Source organism: Malania oleifera, chromosome 7 (genome assembly GCF_029873635.1).
Source record: "Malania oleifera isolate guangnan ecotype guangnan chromosome 7, ASM2987363v1, whole genome shotgun sequence".
NCBI classification, from domain to species: domain Eukaryota; kingdom Viridiplantae; phylum Streptophyta; class Magnoliopsida; order Santalales; family Ximeniaceae; genus Malania; species Malania oleifera.
In genome coordinates, this window is record NC_080423.1 from 53,160,109 (window position 1) to 53,174,825 (window position 14,717).

General features: G+C 36.4%; 1 protein-coding gene across 3 annotated transcripts in view; it reads left to right on the forward strand.

The window, feature by feature from the left end:
• The first annotated feature begins 228 nt into the window (after window positions 1-228).
• Window positions 229-14,717, forward strand: part of LOC131159702 (coatomer subunit epsilon-1-like) — a 33,855-nt gene continuing 19,366 nt past the window's right edge. The window contains exons 1-3 of one of the 3 annotated variants that reach the window (XM_058114815.1): window positions 229-589; window positions 666-755; window positions 1,970-2,121. In XM_058114815.1, the coding sequence (XP_057970798.1) occupies window positions 425-589; window positions 666-755; window positions 1,970-2,121 (407 nt within the window). In that variant the 5' untranslated portion in view covers window positions 229-424. The remainder of the gene's footprint in view (window positions 590-665; window positions 756-1,969; window positions 2,122-14,717) is intronic. The other 2 variants (XM_058114816.1, XM_058114814.1) reach the window with 2 other exon arrangements.

The window sequence follows — 14,717 nt, forward strand, 5'->3', positions numbered from 1 at the left end:
AAAATTATTCAAATTATAAAATATTATTATTAAGTAAAATAATAATTTTTAAAATTTGTACTATATTGTATTTTTATTATATTAATCTTATTATTATTATTATTTGATTTAAAAATGCAAATAACATTTGTTCAATCAAAATTTTAATTTATCTTAATTTTAAAATATTAAATAAATAATTTATTTGATTTGTAATTTGTCATTTGTAATTTTATTAATTTTTGACAGGCCAAGGGCTTTGCTATCCTGCTTTACCAAATCAAAAGACACATTTGTAGAACACACCGCTTTCACTGCAAACTCGTCCAACGTCCTTTGCTTCTTCCATAACCCGAACGAAATCCAGAGTCCCCACGGTCTTGTTCTCTGTTAGATCATTACTCTCAGATCTGCACAGAATTCCATAGCAGAGCAAAGACGAGGCATGGCAGCGGCACCGGATCTTCTGTTCACTCTCCGAAACAATTTCTACTTGGGAGCTTATCAGGCCGCCATCAACAGCAGCGACGTCGCCAATCTCTCCCCGGACGACGTCATCGAGAGGGACTGCCTCGTTTACAGATCTTACATTGCCCTCGGCAGCTATCAGGTCGTCTATCTCTCTGTCACTCTCCCCCCCCCCCCTCCTCTCTAATTGTTGGTTTTGATTCGATTCTTGTTCTCAGTTGGTGATCAATGAGATCGATTCGTCGGCCGCAACGCCTCTTCAGGCTGTGAAGCTGCTGGCTTTGTATCTTTCGAGCCCTGCGAATAAGGTTTGTTCTTGAAAGCTGATCCCATTTCATTTTTAAGATCTTTAAGTATGTCAGATTTATGTAATTACTATTTGGGATTTTGGATCGGGGGCTGCTTGTCCTTGATCTGATCATAAGACAACGTGTGTACGCACTCTTGTGGGGAAGAACAGGAAGTAAAAGAAATCAAGGGCCTGTTTTCTTCCATTCTCAGAATAATTTAGGTGAAAAAATAGTATAATGTCCGGGAAGCGCATTTAGAATCTTCTCTTTAAAACTGTATTATGACTTCAGACAATCGTAACATCAGGGAATGTTTTCTGTTTGAGAATAAATGTTCTGTTTAATAAGGAAGTAAAGTACTGAAACCAACCAACATCTTCTGAAAAATGCATTCCATTTTTTTTTTTTTTTTTTTTTTTTGGGGTTTGGAAATGCTTATTGGAAAGTGAAACAGCTTTACTAGTCCTGATACTATTGCTTAGGGCCTGCTTACTTGTGGAAAATAATTTTCATTTTTCATTAATTTTTTCAGAAAAATTACAAAAAAGTTAGCTAATTTTTCATTTTTATAACATTTGTATGGAATAAATGAATAACAAAAAATGGTGTTGGAACTATTTGCTTGTGGAAATAGTTTTATTTTTCATTACAAAAATGCCACCTTATTTTTCAAATTTTCAATTTATATAGAAAACTTGGGAAACATCTTTTCATTATTTTTCTAGATTTCTAACTCTTCCTTTGCATATAGGAGCATGATTTGGATCTTGGACTTTAAATCGTGTGGATTATGCATAGAGTTTCTTTTAAATCCACACAATCCAAATTCAAGCCCCAAAATCCATGATTCTAAATGTTGACTTACATAAATTTTGGAAAATTGGAAAACTAGTTGTCTATTTTTTGATTATTTTTGAAATCTAAAAATAAAAAATGAAAATTGTTTACGCATTTAAACAAATGAGTTATTTTCTACTTTTTTTATTTGAATTTTGAAAAATTAAAAAATAAGCTAAAATTTTTATAATTATTTGGAAATCTAAAAGTTGGCGAATAGAAAATGTTTTTCACAACTAAACGGGCCCTTGGTGTTTTTCAGCAACAAAAACAGCATTGCATGTTCCAATACTAACCAACACCCCCTGTCCCACCCAAAAAAAAGCATTTTAGATTGACCAACTGGAGGGTCTATCTAATATGTAGTCATTTCAAGCATGGTCTTGCTTTTATAGGAATCGTCAATTTCAAGCTTGCGAGAGTGGTTAGAAGATCCAGCCGTCGGGAACAACCCTATTTTAAGGCTGATTGCTGGGATCATATTCATGCACGAACAAGACTATAATGAAGCTCTTAAGCATACGCATGCTGGAGGGACTATGGAACTGTAAGTCCTTCTCCACTTTGTTTATTTTGAAATTCTCCACTTTGGCTTGCCTGGCTCTTGATATGTGAATGGCAAGAGTCTCTAAGACGCACTGATGAGGCTCTGCTATGCATCATGTCAGGGATTGACCGTCATTCATGCTTGGGTGGGCCATGGGCTCCCAAAAATGTTTGTGGTCCCAATCTCTTAATATTTAGTATAATTTAGTAAAGCTTAAAGATTTCAAAATTTTGTTAAATTGAAATCCCTCAAACTTTGTGAAAATACTACTCCAATTTTATGAATTACACCAATTTAGAAATTTTTTTTTTTTATATTAGTCCCTAACTATTCTCAATTAATTAGTGTTGGATTACTTCATCCTTTGTGGTCTGGGTCCCCCATCCTTAAAATTCTAGTTCTGCACCTTCTTTTGGTCCGCACTGCAGTTATAGTCTTGTATGTAATCATTCCTGAGAATCTTGAATTGGGAATTGTCTTGGGTGTGGGATAACAAGCAATATTTGTACGAAAGAATGTCACCTAATTGTTTTTGTTCTAATTTTCAATCAGAAAGTTAAGTAATGGATTATTCTGATACAATTTTCTAAAAAGTTGGATGATTATTTTAAATATTGGAATTTTCCTTTTTTGTATGACAATGTTTTTAGCTATGAATAAATCATTATAATAGTTTTTTTTTTCTCTGATTTTGGGCCAAGCCACCTGCTTTGTCATTATTTGTTTTGAATGATTTTGTTAGATGTTGTGCTGATTAACTTGATTTTGAATGGATAAGATTTTGCATGACAGTCAAATTTTGTCACAATGAAAATGAGCTCTTGCCAAGGTTTTGAATACATTGTTCTAAGTCAAGGTTTTGTAGTGGGAGTGCCCCCCATAGGATGTTCCTGCATCTATTAATTTTCATCATTGGACTTTGATTTTGATATTTTTTGATGAGTTGACTTGCTGAGTTTTTGGAGCTTTGGTAGCATTGTTGATTTTGGCGGGATCTACTTGAATGCGTGGGAGTAGTTTGATACTTCTATCTGGTCCCACTGAAATCAACTTCGATCTCAGATTGTAAAAGCTTGTAAATAAAAATCTTCATAAAGGATTTTCTCCTGTTATCATCATGCTGTTGTTGTTTGTCTTTGAAAAATTGAACACAGTACACAACTCACAAAATGTACTTTATTGGATGAATAATTCACATAGTTTTGTCTTAATATTTGAGCCCTGATTAACAAATGATGTACTGATATGGTTCATAATTGAACTGCTTAACTTGTAATTTAGCCAACTCTTGATCTTGAATTAAGACAGTATCTTTGCTATTGAGTTCTCATAAAACTGAACTTTTTATTAAAAAGCATTTTCTTACAAGTTCCATGGCCATGCAATTACTTTTTAATTGTTAAAGAGTTACAGTTTTATTCAAATTTGCCATTCATGTTTTCTTTTTTTCTTTAATAAACAAATTGTATTAGTAGATAAAAGAAGATGCAACAAACAAGGAAAATAAAAGAAGGAGAGCAAGAAATCCTCCTTTTACAAAGAGAAAACCAGCTACAAGATCACTGGATAAGACAAAAATAATTCAGTGAATGAGAGTGGCATATCCAACCAATCTCACTGTAACTGTTCAAGGTCAATGGAAACTTGACAAAAGAAAACACTTGCCGGCACCCCCAATGACACAAGATAAACCGTTCTACTCCAAAGCAAAGTTTGTAGTAACCACACCTTTGATGGTTCTAGTCAAACATACCATATTCATAGCAGTCCATTGCCACAAAGCTTTCCCATCATTTCCCTTGCCAAACCCCCTAAATGTAATACAGTAATAGTATAAAAAGCCTTTGGTGGCAGGGTCAACCCAGTTTTCCCCAAAGATACCAAATAACTTATTCCAAATGGCCAAAGTGAAGGGCAATGAAGAAACAAATGTGAAGGCTCCACCTCCTCAAACAAAGTGCTCAAATAACTTAGGAGCAGTTTGGTATTGCTGTCAAAATATGAAAATGAACAGTAGAAAAGAACACTATAAACTAAAAAAAAAATCTAAAAATCCAAAACTAGCAACCTATCAAAATTAAAACAAATTAAAAATTTGATTGGCCAAGTGCTCATTTTTGTCCTTGGATCTAATAACAATTAAAAATATGAGTTAAATACTAAAAATACAAAAGAACACAAATTTAGAATATTTTAATTAATAGAAATTATTAAAATTATTTTATTTAATTATTATATTTCAAAGCTCAATTTTTAGCATTACAAGAGCAATCTTATTGTACATGTCCTTGAAAAATAGTAAAAATATTTTTTAAATCACTTACATTATTGTTAAAAATTTTAGAAATTTAATAGGTATTTTTATTTTAATTATATTTTGTATTCATATGGTCATTTCTTTTAATTTTAATTAAAAAATATGTGTAAAATGGATAATTTAATGTGCAAAGTTAATTTTGGATATTAAAGTATTCTAGTAGATTGTCAAAAATACCTAAAATCTTTTTTTTTTTTTAAATTTCTGTTTTTGGAAACAGCTGAAAACCTTCAACAGAAAAAGGAAACCAGCAATGTGAACAAAAAGTGTTTTCCTAATTTGTGTCTTTACTATACAAAAACAAAAACATAAAATAGAAAAGGCGCCAAATAGACCCTCATTTTTGTGTTCTTCCTTTTTCATTTTCCTTTTTTGTTTCTCCCTTAGTCATTTTTTTTCCAAATTGTAAAATTTAGCAATTTGATTAAAAAATTACCATTCATATTCTATTTTTTTTTTTTTTCCACTTCCACTTATTTTTCTCTTCATCTTTTTCTTAGTGGTCATATGCAAGTGCATGTAAAATTCTACCAGAAAGGATAATACTGATTGTAATGTGAGAAAATTGAACACATCAACCAACCATAATGCAATACCATGAGTTTGTATATGTATGCATCGGGTTAGCCTTTACATGGTCTTTTATTGAAACACATGATTTCAACTTGGTCTTGTGTAGAACTTCTTTTTTGTGTATTTTTGGTGAAAGTAGGCTAGAAGTGGGGATGCCTTTTGGTGGATCTAATGGCATCTTAGATTATAAATTTCAAATTTCTATGATTTCATGGTTGAAGGTGATAATACAAATATTATCAAATGGACTAAAGGTGGTTGTGGGTTCCTTTCGAAGTTATCTAAACTTCTAAAGTAAGTTATCGTACTTTTGAGAATGCCCTTTCTCTTGGTTTCTGAAAATGATAAACTGAACATTGATTGATCGGGGAAAGGATGGTGCCGATGAACTTCAACTTTAAGTGATTTAATTATATTATTATTATTATTATTATTATTTTCGAAATAGCATTCCTCTTTTGATCTCTATTTGTATTTGTGTCTTTTTTTCGTACTCCCTTAGCTTCTTGCCTTCCTCGAGGTTATTTATTTTTGATTCCTCCTTTTCCTTTCTTAAAAGATTAATTTTCCTCTAATTACTGAATATTTCTAGTAATTGATCTCTCTAATTTTTTCAATTTTCTCTTTTGGTTTTATGAACTTGTTCACTTTTTGGTTTTCATCAAAATTATACGTCCAAAATAAATGTGATTTTGGTACACCTTCTTCTATATTTCTTCTTATTCTATAGGTTCTCAGATAAACATAAGATTTTGCATCAATTTGTGGAGTAGGTTTGATGGCAGCCTTGGAAAGGTGTATTTGATTTTCTTTTGACATAAAATATGTTAAGTGCAAAATTCTTGCTTAGAACAACTCTCGATAAGGTTGTAATGGTGACTCTGGTAACATCAGTTTCTCCTTAATTAGAGTTTACAAATATAATTAGAGGGGCAAAGAATGGGCTTTGTCCACTTTGAACCATTAAGAGAAATCATAAAGGTTGATTTGGTGAATGAATTGATGGGCTTGTTCATCTCTCTCTCTCTCTCTCTCTCTCTCTCTCACTCACGATACTATTCCTCTCCCCCTCTTGTGCGTTCGCTGCCATGAAAATTGGTTTAGGTTATGATGATATGAGAGATTCAGATTGAAGGAAAATCCTGCAATCTATGTTTGGGCAAGGGCAAGAAAGTTCATCTTTGCTTGTGGTCAAGAAGAATGCTATTCATAACAGATGGGTTAGGTTATCGGACGAGACTGTTTCGTGGTTCATCGTAGGGTTGTCAGTTTTTGGTTTGATAGAGAGGGGCTTTCGGAGTTTTCAAAAGGGTATTACAAACAATTGGCTGTCAATTAGATGGACGAAGGTGGGAAAGTTCTTGGACATAGGGTTGGGTTAGAATCGTAGGAGGTTTCTTATGTTCATTCGCGGAGGTGCAAAAGGTGATGGATGGAAAAGCTTCGCGAGTGTTATTTGCGACCTGGCAAAGGAGTTATGAGAGATTTGGTTGATATAGTTGCAGATGGTCATCCACGTTTCAGGTCATGGAGGCAGGTTGTGCTGGAAGGTAATATAGATGGTGGCAAGGATTGAGATCGCCAAGCCCTATTTGGAGATCTAGTTATGGAGGCTGATAAGGAAGATAGGTGTTTTAGGTGTGGTGGTGTGGTTTATATGAACAAGGCTGAGCTTCCAAAGTTAGCAGCAGTTGTTGTTAATCAGCTGGAACCAACCATAGCCAACCAGTCACCAATCAGTCAGCAACCTACGAAGGCTGCAATCTTCGTTGACTAGTTGGATTTGCGTGAGAAGGTGGCTAGGGTTCTGATGGAGGAATCGTTTGTCTCAGAGGCTGCTAGGGCTGCACATAGGGGGGAGGTGTATGGGCTGGGAGGTATAATTCTCGTTTTGGACTTGGACCAGCTCCTTTTTTTTTTTTAAATAAAAAAAAATGTATATTAGCAAGGCATCAAGGGGATGCCAACCAATGGTACAAAACACCAACCACTCTAAAGAGTGTCACAAACATCAAGGATTACAAAATGATCATTCACAGTTTTCCCACTAAGCCAGCTGGAGACAGCAGCAATCCATTGGTCTTTGCAGGTCTAAAGCAAAGTAGATGAATCTTTGAAGGCTCTCTTATTTCTTTCTTTCCAAGCACACCAAAAGATGGTGAGAAGGATGAGTTCAAAGCCTTTCGCTTCTCCTTTGTGGCTCTGATGCCTTTCCAAGCCCAAATCTCCCCACCAACTGAATTTTCTGTAACATGCTGCTGCCTAGCCAAGGAAAGAGCCAAATTCCACAAGTTCCTTGTCCAGGGGCAGTGGAGAAGAATGTGGTTGATAGATTTTGTGTCAGTCATACGGAGAAAACATTGATTCGTGACTGTCAGCCTTATTTTTTCGCAGATTGTCGAGAGTTAAAATATTTTCATCTATGGACTCCCAAGCAAAAAAGGAAACCTTTGAAGGGGCTGCTGCCCTCCAAATATGAATCCAAGGGGAGTTATTGCAATTTGTTCCCAATGGCAAGAGCTTCTAATATAAAGATTTAACAATGAAAATGCCATTCTTGTCCATAGCCTGCCCATTTTTGCTTGTTGGGGATGTTTTGGTGATGGAATTTGTAGAGAAATTTGTAGAAGTTAGAGAGCGTGTGAAGTTCCCAATCTGCCACATCCTTTGTAAGAGGAATGTCCTAGAAAATTCCCCGATCATTGATTTGGAGATGATGACTAATTAGGGCATTTCTGTCACAAGCCAAGCTATAGATGGAAGGAAATGCAACTCTAAGATTACGATTCTCATGCCACACATCATGTCAAAAATAAACATTGGCCGCACTCCCCACTTGAAATGTCAAAATTTGGAGAAAATCATCCCATCCTTTCCTGATAAATTTCCATACTCCCACTCCATAGGGACCTCTTCTATTGCGAGTTGTCCAATCATTTGTGCTCAAGCCCATATTTAGAAACAATAATATCCCACCAGAGGTGGTTTTTCTCCTTCATGAACCTCCATAACCACATCCAGAGGAGGGCTTTATTGAAAGTGAGGAGGGATTTCAACCCCAAGCCTCCTGAACAAATGGGCTGTTTGACCAATCCCCATTTAACGAGGTGGTATTTAAACTCTTTCTCTAAGCTTCTGCATGAGGAGTGTAGGGGTAGTCCTTATCCCTTTGGTTCTAGTTAGAAGGTAAATGGTGACGGTTAGGATGTTGGACAAGAAAATGGGGAATCAGACAAGTCAGAGCCGACTTTCAAGAACGGTACGGGAGGACCAGATTTCAGTCCTTAGAGATCAGGAAACGAGCAATGGAAAGGAGGAGGTTAGACTTCACGTTTAGAGTCCAACACTCCAAACTTCGAGTTGGGCTGATTAGACTCTGGAAAATACCCAGAATATTAATAACTCAGAGCTAGAATTACATTGCTGTATTAAAAAATGTAACATGTCTGGAAGAGTGTTCAAGAATGGGGAGGTAAGATGTAAAAATCTAGTAGTAATTATGGGGGAGATTGATGATATCTTGTGTTCGAATGTTGACAGATTTGAGGGTAGTAAGGTGTATGCTCGTTGGAAGTTAGCTCATATGGGTGCCAAGATTAGGAAGGAATTTGATGAAAAGAGAGAAAATTCTGTTGCAATAGACAAAGCTTTTAAGAAGAAATTCTAGAGGAGAAATTAGCGTATAGTGGAAGACTCTTACAAAGGAGGAGGTCGGGTGTAGCAATTAGGAAAGGAAAGAAATGGAGGTTAAGGAATTGGGGGGGGGGGGTATTTTGGATTCAGAAAGTGATGATTTGATTTGGTTAAACTTGATGATGAAGAAATAAATAACACTTGTAGATTTCGATATCTTGAATCTATTATGCGAGAAAATTGAAGATGATGTAATGCATAGAGTTAAAGCAAGTTGGGTAAAATGGAGAAGTGCTTTAAGTGTGCTTTGTGATCGTAGAATACCCTTAAAATTAAAAGGGAAGTTTTATAGGATGGCTATAAGACCAACTATGCTATATGGATCAGAATGTTGGGCGACGAAGAAACAGATATCCAAAAAGTAAAGTTGCCAAGATGAGAGTGCTTAGATGGATGAGTGGTATAACATTGAAAGATAAATTAAGGAATGAACATATTTGCGGTAAGTTAGGTGTAGCTCTTATAGAAGATAAGATAAGAAAGGAATGACTCAGATGGTATGAACACTTGCAACATAGGCCACATAGTGCGCCAGTGAGGAAGAGTGAGTTAGTTACTGTGAAAGACAGTAGAAGGTGTAGGGGTATATTTAAAATAATTTGGAATGAGATAGTAAGGATTTAATAGTCCTGAATCTGTCAAAAGAAATGGTCTATGATCGCATAAATTGTCACAAAGGGATTCATATAGCCGACCCCACCTAGTGGGACTTAAGGCTTGGTTTTTTTTTGTTGTTGTAGAAAGTGATGATTTGATTGAATTTGATTGTTGTGGGGGTTTATTGTTGGTTGTGATTCGGGAACAATATTGGTACGCTTCTGATTCTTGTGATAAAGTAGGGGATTTATCTTATGTTCATCCTACCCGATGGAGGGTTTGGAGGGAGTGTCTATTTTTGAAAATTGAAAATGATGGTTTTGTCAATAATTCACAACATAGGGATGGAATATTGCCTACTCCCATGGAGGAAATTCCCAAGGAGGATTTAGTAGTTCAAGATCTTTTGGATAAGTTGGATTTAAAGTTGAGTGATATTGAAGGAGATGAGGTTTGCTTGGATGGTGCCAAAAGTTGTAAATTGAAGGGTCAAAGAGAATCAGCAAAGAGTTCGGTAAATTATGATAGAAAGGGTCTAAAAAGGGTTTTTCTTGGTTAATTTTATCTAGTTTCATGGTGCGATCTTCGTTTTTTTTTTTTTTTTAAATTTTGTTTTGTTTTTTTTTTAAAATTTTTTCTTTCTTTTCTATTTTTTTGGAGGACTTCTTGTCCTCGCACGTTGTACCTTCTTTTTTTCCCCATTTAATGCACTTTCTTTTATTATCAAAAAGAGAAAAATGGTGAATGAACTAATTGTTCAAATCTCAGAGTTTCAGGGAAAAATATTTTTCTTTAACATGATTGAATGTACTTGGGTTTGGAACAGTTGAATGTTGTTTGGTCTGCTAAACTTAATCATCCTTGAGGCTTCTTACTTATGAGGCTTTTATTGGACAGTAGGTCATTTCATTCCAATTGAAAAGATTTTGGCTAATAGGAAAAGTTATTCTGTGAGAATTCCTAACAAGGTGGGGGCTTTGGAATGGTGGTAACTCTTTAACACATGTAGATTTGACTGCGGTTAATGCTAAATGTCTCTGAAAGGTTAAGTTGAGTGAACATAAACTTGAAGGAGGCTTCTGATGGGTTTGCAAGGGACTGTCATTCCTGCAATATCGTGGAAGAATATTGGAGTCAACCTTCCAAAGATTGTCTCGAAGGGCAAACTACGTAGAACTTCTGAAATTTGGGAGCTCTCCTGGTTGAGCGTGGAGTTTTTCCAATCAACTTACTGTAGTGTGCAGGCTGGCAATTTCGGTGATAGGGATTCAAAGGGAGGTTTTTTAGGGTCAATTGCTGGAATATATCTATTTCAAATTTTAAATGAGAGACAAAATAAACCATGATGGGTTGTATGGGTTATGGGAAATTTAGTCGATTCTGGGTTGAAAGAAAATGGCCTAGGTTATAACATGGTTACTAGATTTGGGCTGGAAGAACTTTTAGTTTGGACTGCATTTCCAGTTAAATAAAGAGGGTATTGGGATGGGAAAGCTTGGATTGGGAAATTTAAATGAATAAGCCCACTGTTGGCAACTCTATAGGCATGATGAGCCTCAAAGATGTGGAGGGGGAAGGGGTCAATGTAACAACTATAGGAGCTTTGACTGATTCTGCTTGACCTCAATTTCACTTCCTGAACTGAGAGATGACAAAGATGGTCCTTCTCAAAGTAGGATGGGGCAGCAATGGGTTGAATCAAGAGTTGAGCTGCTGTGACAATATAATCTTGAGGTCTATGCTTTGATTTGGAAAAACAAGTGGTAGTGTAACGGTTTTGGGCCCAATTCTGGTGAGGTATTGTCCGCTTTGGCCTACTGGCCTTACGGATTTGTCCTATAAAAGATACCTTACATGGTTAGAGCCCAAGCCCTCTTTATAAGTCAAAGATCTCCCGAGTACACATCCGATGTGGGACTATGACAGGTAGCAGTGTCCAGTAAGTCTAGGAGGAGGAACAATACGCTATTCCTTGTGAAACCTCTTTTGCAAAATCTGATCTGGAGATGGGAGTGGGAATTCAGGCCTTGGTTCCAATAACCTTGACTTCTTCATCGCTATTAAAGGCTGGGGGCAATAGTGGACCAAATTGACAGGGGATTTGAGATATGTGAGGATGTGGTCAGTTTATTTGATGTAGAAGCGGTTTTTAATTAATTAGCTTAGGGAACTGGAACACAACAGTGAGCTTCAAATTTGAAGGAATTTAATCCAAACAGAACCATGCAATTGTATTTGCTTAGTACCAGATGTCTACCCAAGCTTTGGTTAGTTTAAGGAAAGTATTGATGGAGAAAAAAGAAAGGGGGAGGACTATGGATACAAGAGAGAACAAATTGGTTCTTTTAGTTTTGCTTGAGTTGGTGTTCGCCTTTTCAAGGATGGTGACAGCTCACCGATGTCCTCAATCAGTGGGGAAAATTTAGATGTTATTCCTATTGCTTCTCTCACTATCTGAATACCTTGTTCGACATATGGAAAGGATCCTCCTACCTGCTATTGATTTTTCTTGAGTTTTCATGACAGAGGGGAAAAGGGGACGGGGTCTATGTCCATTAATCCACTTGGAGGTGAGAGGGATAATCGACACCCTCAAGATCATCTCCTTGTGGGTTTGGGGATGAAATTATTTAATGAATTTGGTCAAGAGGTTAGGGTAAAGGTCTACTGTAGGTTTTACGATAGGAAAAAGATAACAGTTAATGGGGAATTATGGAGTTTCTTAACAAAAAAATTTCCAAAATTGAGTTCATCTATGAGCTATGGGGGGTAAGAAGGGTAGGTCATAGGTGAAAATGGCTTAGTATATATTATTTAATGAGGATTCTTAGTTTGAACAATGAGGGGTCTAGGGGATGTGATTAAATGTTTAGTGATTACTATATGAGTTTTCCCTGAGGCTGTTTTCCTGCAGGAAACCAAACTTATAGGTGTCTTATTGGAAGTATTTGGGATTGTACAGTTCAGGGGCTGGGAGTGTCTTCTTTTTTTTGGGCCTTCTTGGGCCTCTAGCATTTATACTTTAACATAATTACATAAAACCACCAACCACAGGAAATTACACAACATAAAAAATCAAGTCAAATGCAATTCATAGTTTATTAGAGAGTGTGGTCTATGGGATTTTCCTTTGCCCAATGATTACTTGGTTAGCTGTGGATGACCAGTCTGCAGCTGGCTGGCTGTCTGTATGGATTTTTGAGTTGTAGTTGATTGGGAGGATGTTTTTCCAAATAAGAGGTATTTTTTAGGCCATTCTCGTATCATTTTCCTTTTATTTTGGATTCTTCTAGTGTCAAATGAGGATCCACTCTGTTCCCTCCTCAAAATATGTGGTTTTCACATTCTTGTTTTTGTCTTTTGCAGAGGAATCTTGGGCGAATTGCTCATGTGAGGGTCGGGAGGGTTTTAGATTTACATGAGGGTGAAACGTTGGAATAAGGAGGTCTTTGGTGGTGTGCAGATTAGGACTTTTACCACTTTGAAGGAGATAAGAAGATATTGATTATTGATCATTTTGAGGATTTGGGTAATATGTTGGAGGATTTGGCCTATAGGAGAGCATATCTGTCGAATGATTTGAAGATTGTTACTGAAGGGGGTTGAGGGAGGGGTGACTTGGAGATAAATGGTTAGATTCAAATGGGACAAAAAGGGGGGGGGGGGGGGCTGTGATACAATATTTTTTCACAAAATAGCTAATGGTAGGCATAGGAGGAATGTGATTAGAGAAATAGACTTTGATAGTGGTAATGTTTTTTAGGAATCTGGATGCTATTGAAGAGGAGCTTATATTTTTTTTAAGAAATCTTTATAAGGAAGAAATTCTTTGTTGTCTGATTGAGGGGTCGGACCAGTGTCTTGTTTCTAGTGATTAGTCAGATAGAGGCCTTTTGAGGAGAAGGTGAAGAGGGTGGTGTATAGAATGGATAGGGAGAAAGCCCCTCGCTGCTTGATGGGTATAATTTATCTTTATTTTTGGAAAGTTGGGATGTGGTTAAGGTTGACTTGATGGAAGTGTTTAAGGAGTTCTATGTTTAGGGGCGATTCCTAAAAATTTGAGCTCTACTTTTCACTTTAGTCCCAAAATTTGACTACAGATGTTTATAAGATTATTGCTAATCTCCTTGATATGATTAGGACGGTGATAAGGGGTTCATTTCTAGTGCTTAGTTGGCTTTTTTGGTTGGGAGATGTATTTTGGATGTCGTCTGTGTTGCATTGTGGCTAATGAGATTCTAGAGGATGTTAGGAGTAAGAAAGAAAAGTTTAATCCTTGAGCTGGATTTTGAGAAGGCTTATAGTAGGGTGATGTGTGGGTGTGTATGTGCGCGCACACACGTTTGTGTGTTTTAGGTAGGAATAGTTTTGGTTCAAAATAAAGATGCTGGATTAGGGATTGTCTTTCTTCTGCTTCCTTTTTAGCGGTTATTAATAATGAACCCAGGACCTGGTTTTCAGCTTCTAGGAGGGGTATCAGACAAGGGATCATTGCTCTCTTTTCTCTTTATTTTGGTTGCAGATGTTTTGAGTAGGATGATTGAGGGTGCCATTGGTAGGGTTTTTGTTCATAGTATTGCTGTATGGGAGGGATTGGGTGATTCGTCTTACACTTGCAGTTTTCTCATTACACTGACTGACTTGTTTTTGTTAACATTCTTGCAATTTTACATGTCTTTGAGTTAGTTGGTTAAGGTGTGGTTCAACTGCTGTTAATTTGTGTTGGAGGTGACCTATTGGTTACTGCTCTTGTGGGATCTTATAGTGACATTTGACTTATTTAGGAGTTACTTTAGATGGGAATCCTCGCTTTGAGAGGTTTTGGGATCCAGTGATTTCTCAGGTTTTTAAATGTCTTGATGGGTGAAAGGGTTCACTTTTTTTTTTTTTTGTGAGGTTGGCTCGTCTTTCTGCACTTCCCCTTTATATTTATCCTTGTTTAAGATTTCAGTGGGGTTGCTATTAGCTTGGAGAGGATTTTGAGTGTTTTTCTTTTGTCAGGGGTGGGTGAGGGGAGGGATTGTCTTTTTGAGTTAGGAGGTTATTTTTAGATCCAAGGAGGGGGAGGTTTTATGTCTTGGTAATTTGGTGCCTATCTATACGGGAGGTCAATTGCCTATTTTGTGAAACAAATGCATTGGATAAAGGAATATTTCACAAATCACAATCACAAATAAACTCATAAAAAAGACTTAAGTAGAGGACAATTCAAACCATAAACAAGCGAACCACCACTTCCTTCTACCTGTAATGGCCAACGAAAATGATACAGAAAATGATTCTACAAGAGAATCCACCGTAGAGGTGAACCTTGTGTCCCAAACAATTAAAATACCCTCATGACATTCCTAAAGAGGGCTTTCAAATCCAATCAACGATTCCAAATATTTTTAATAAAAACCCATGCACTAACTCC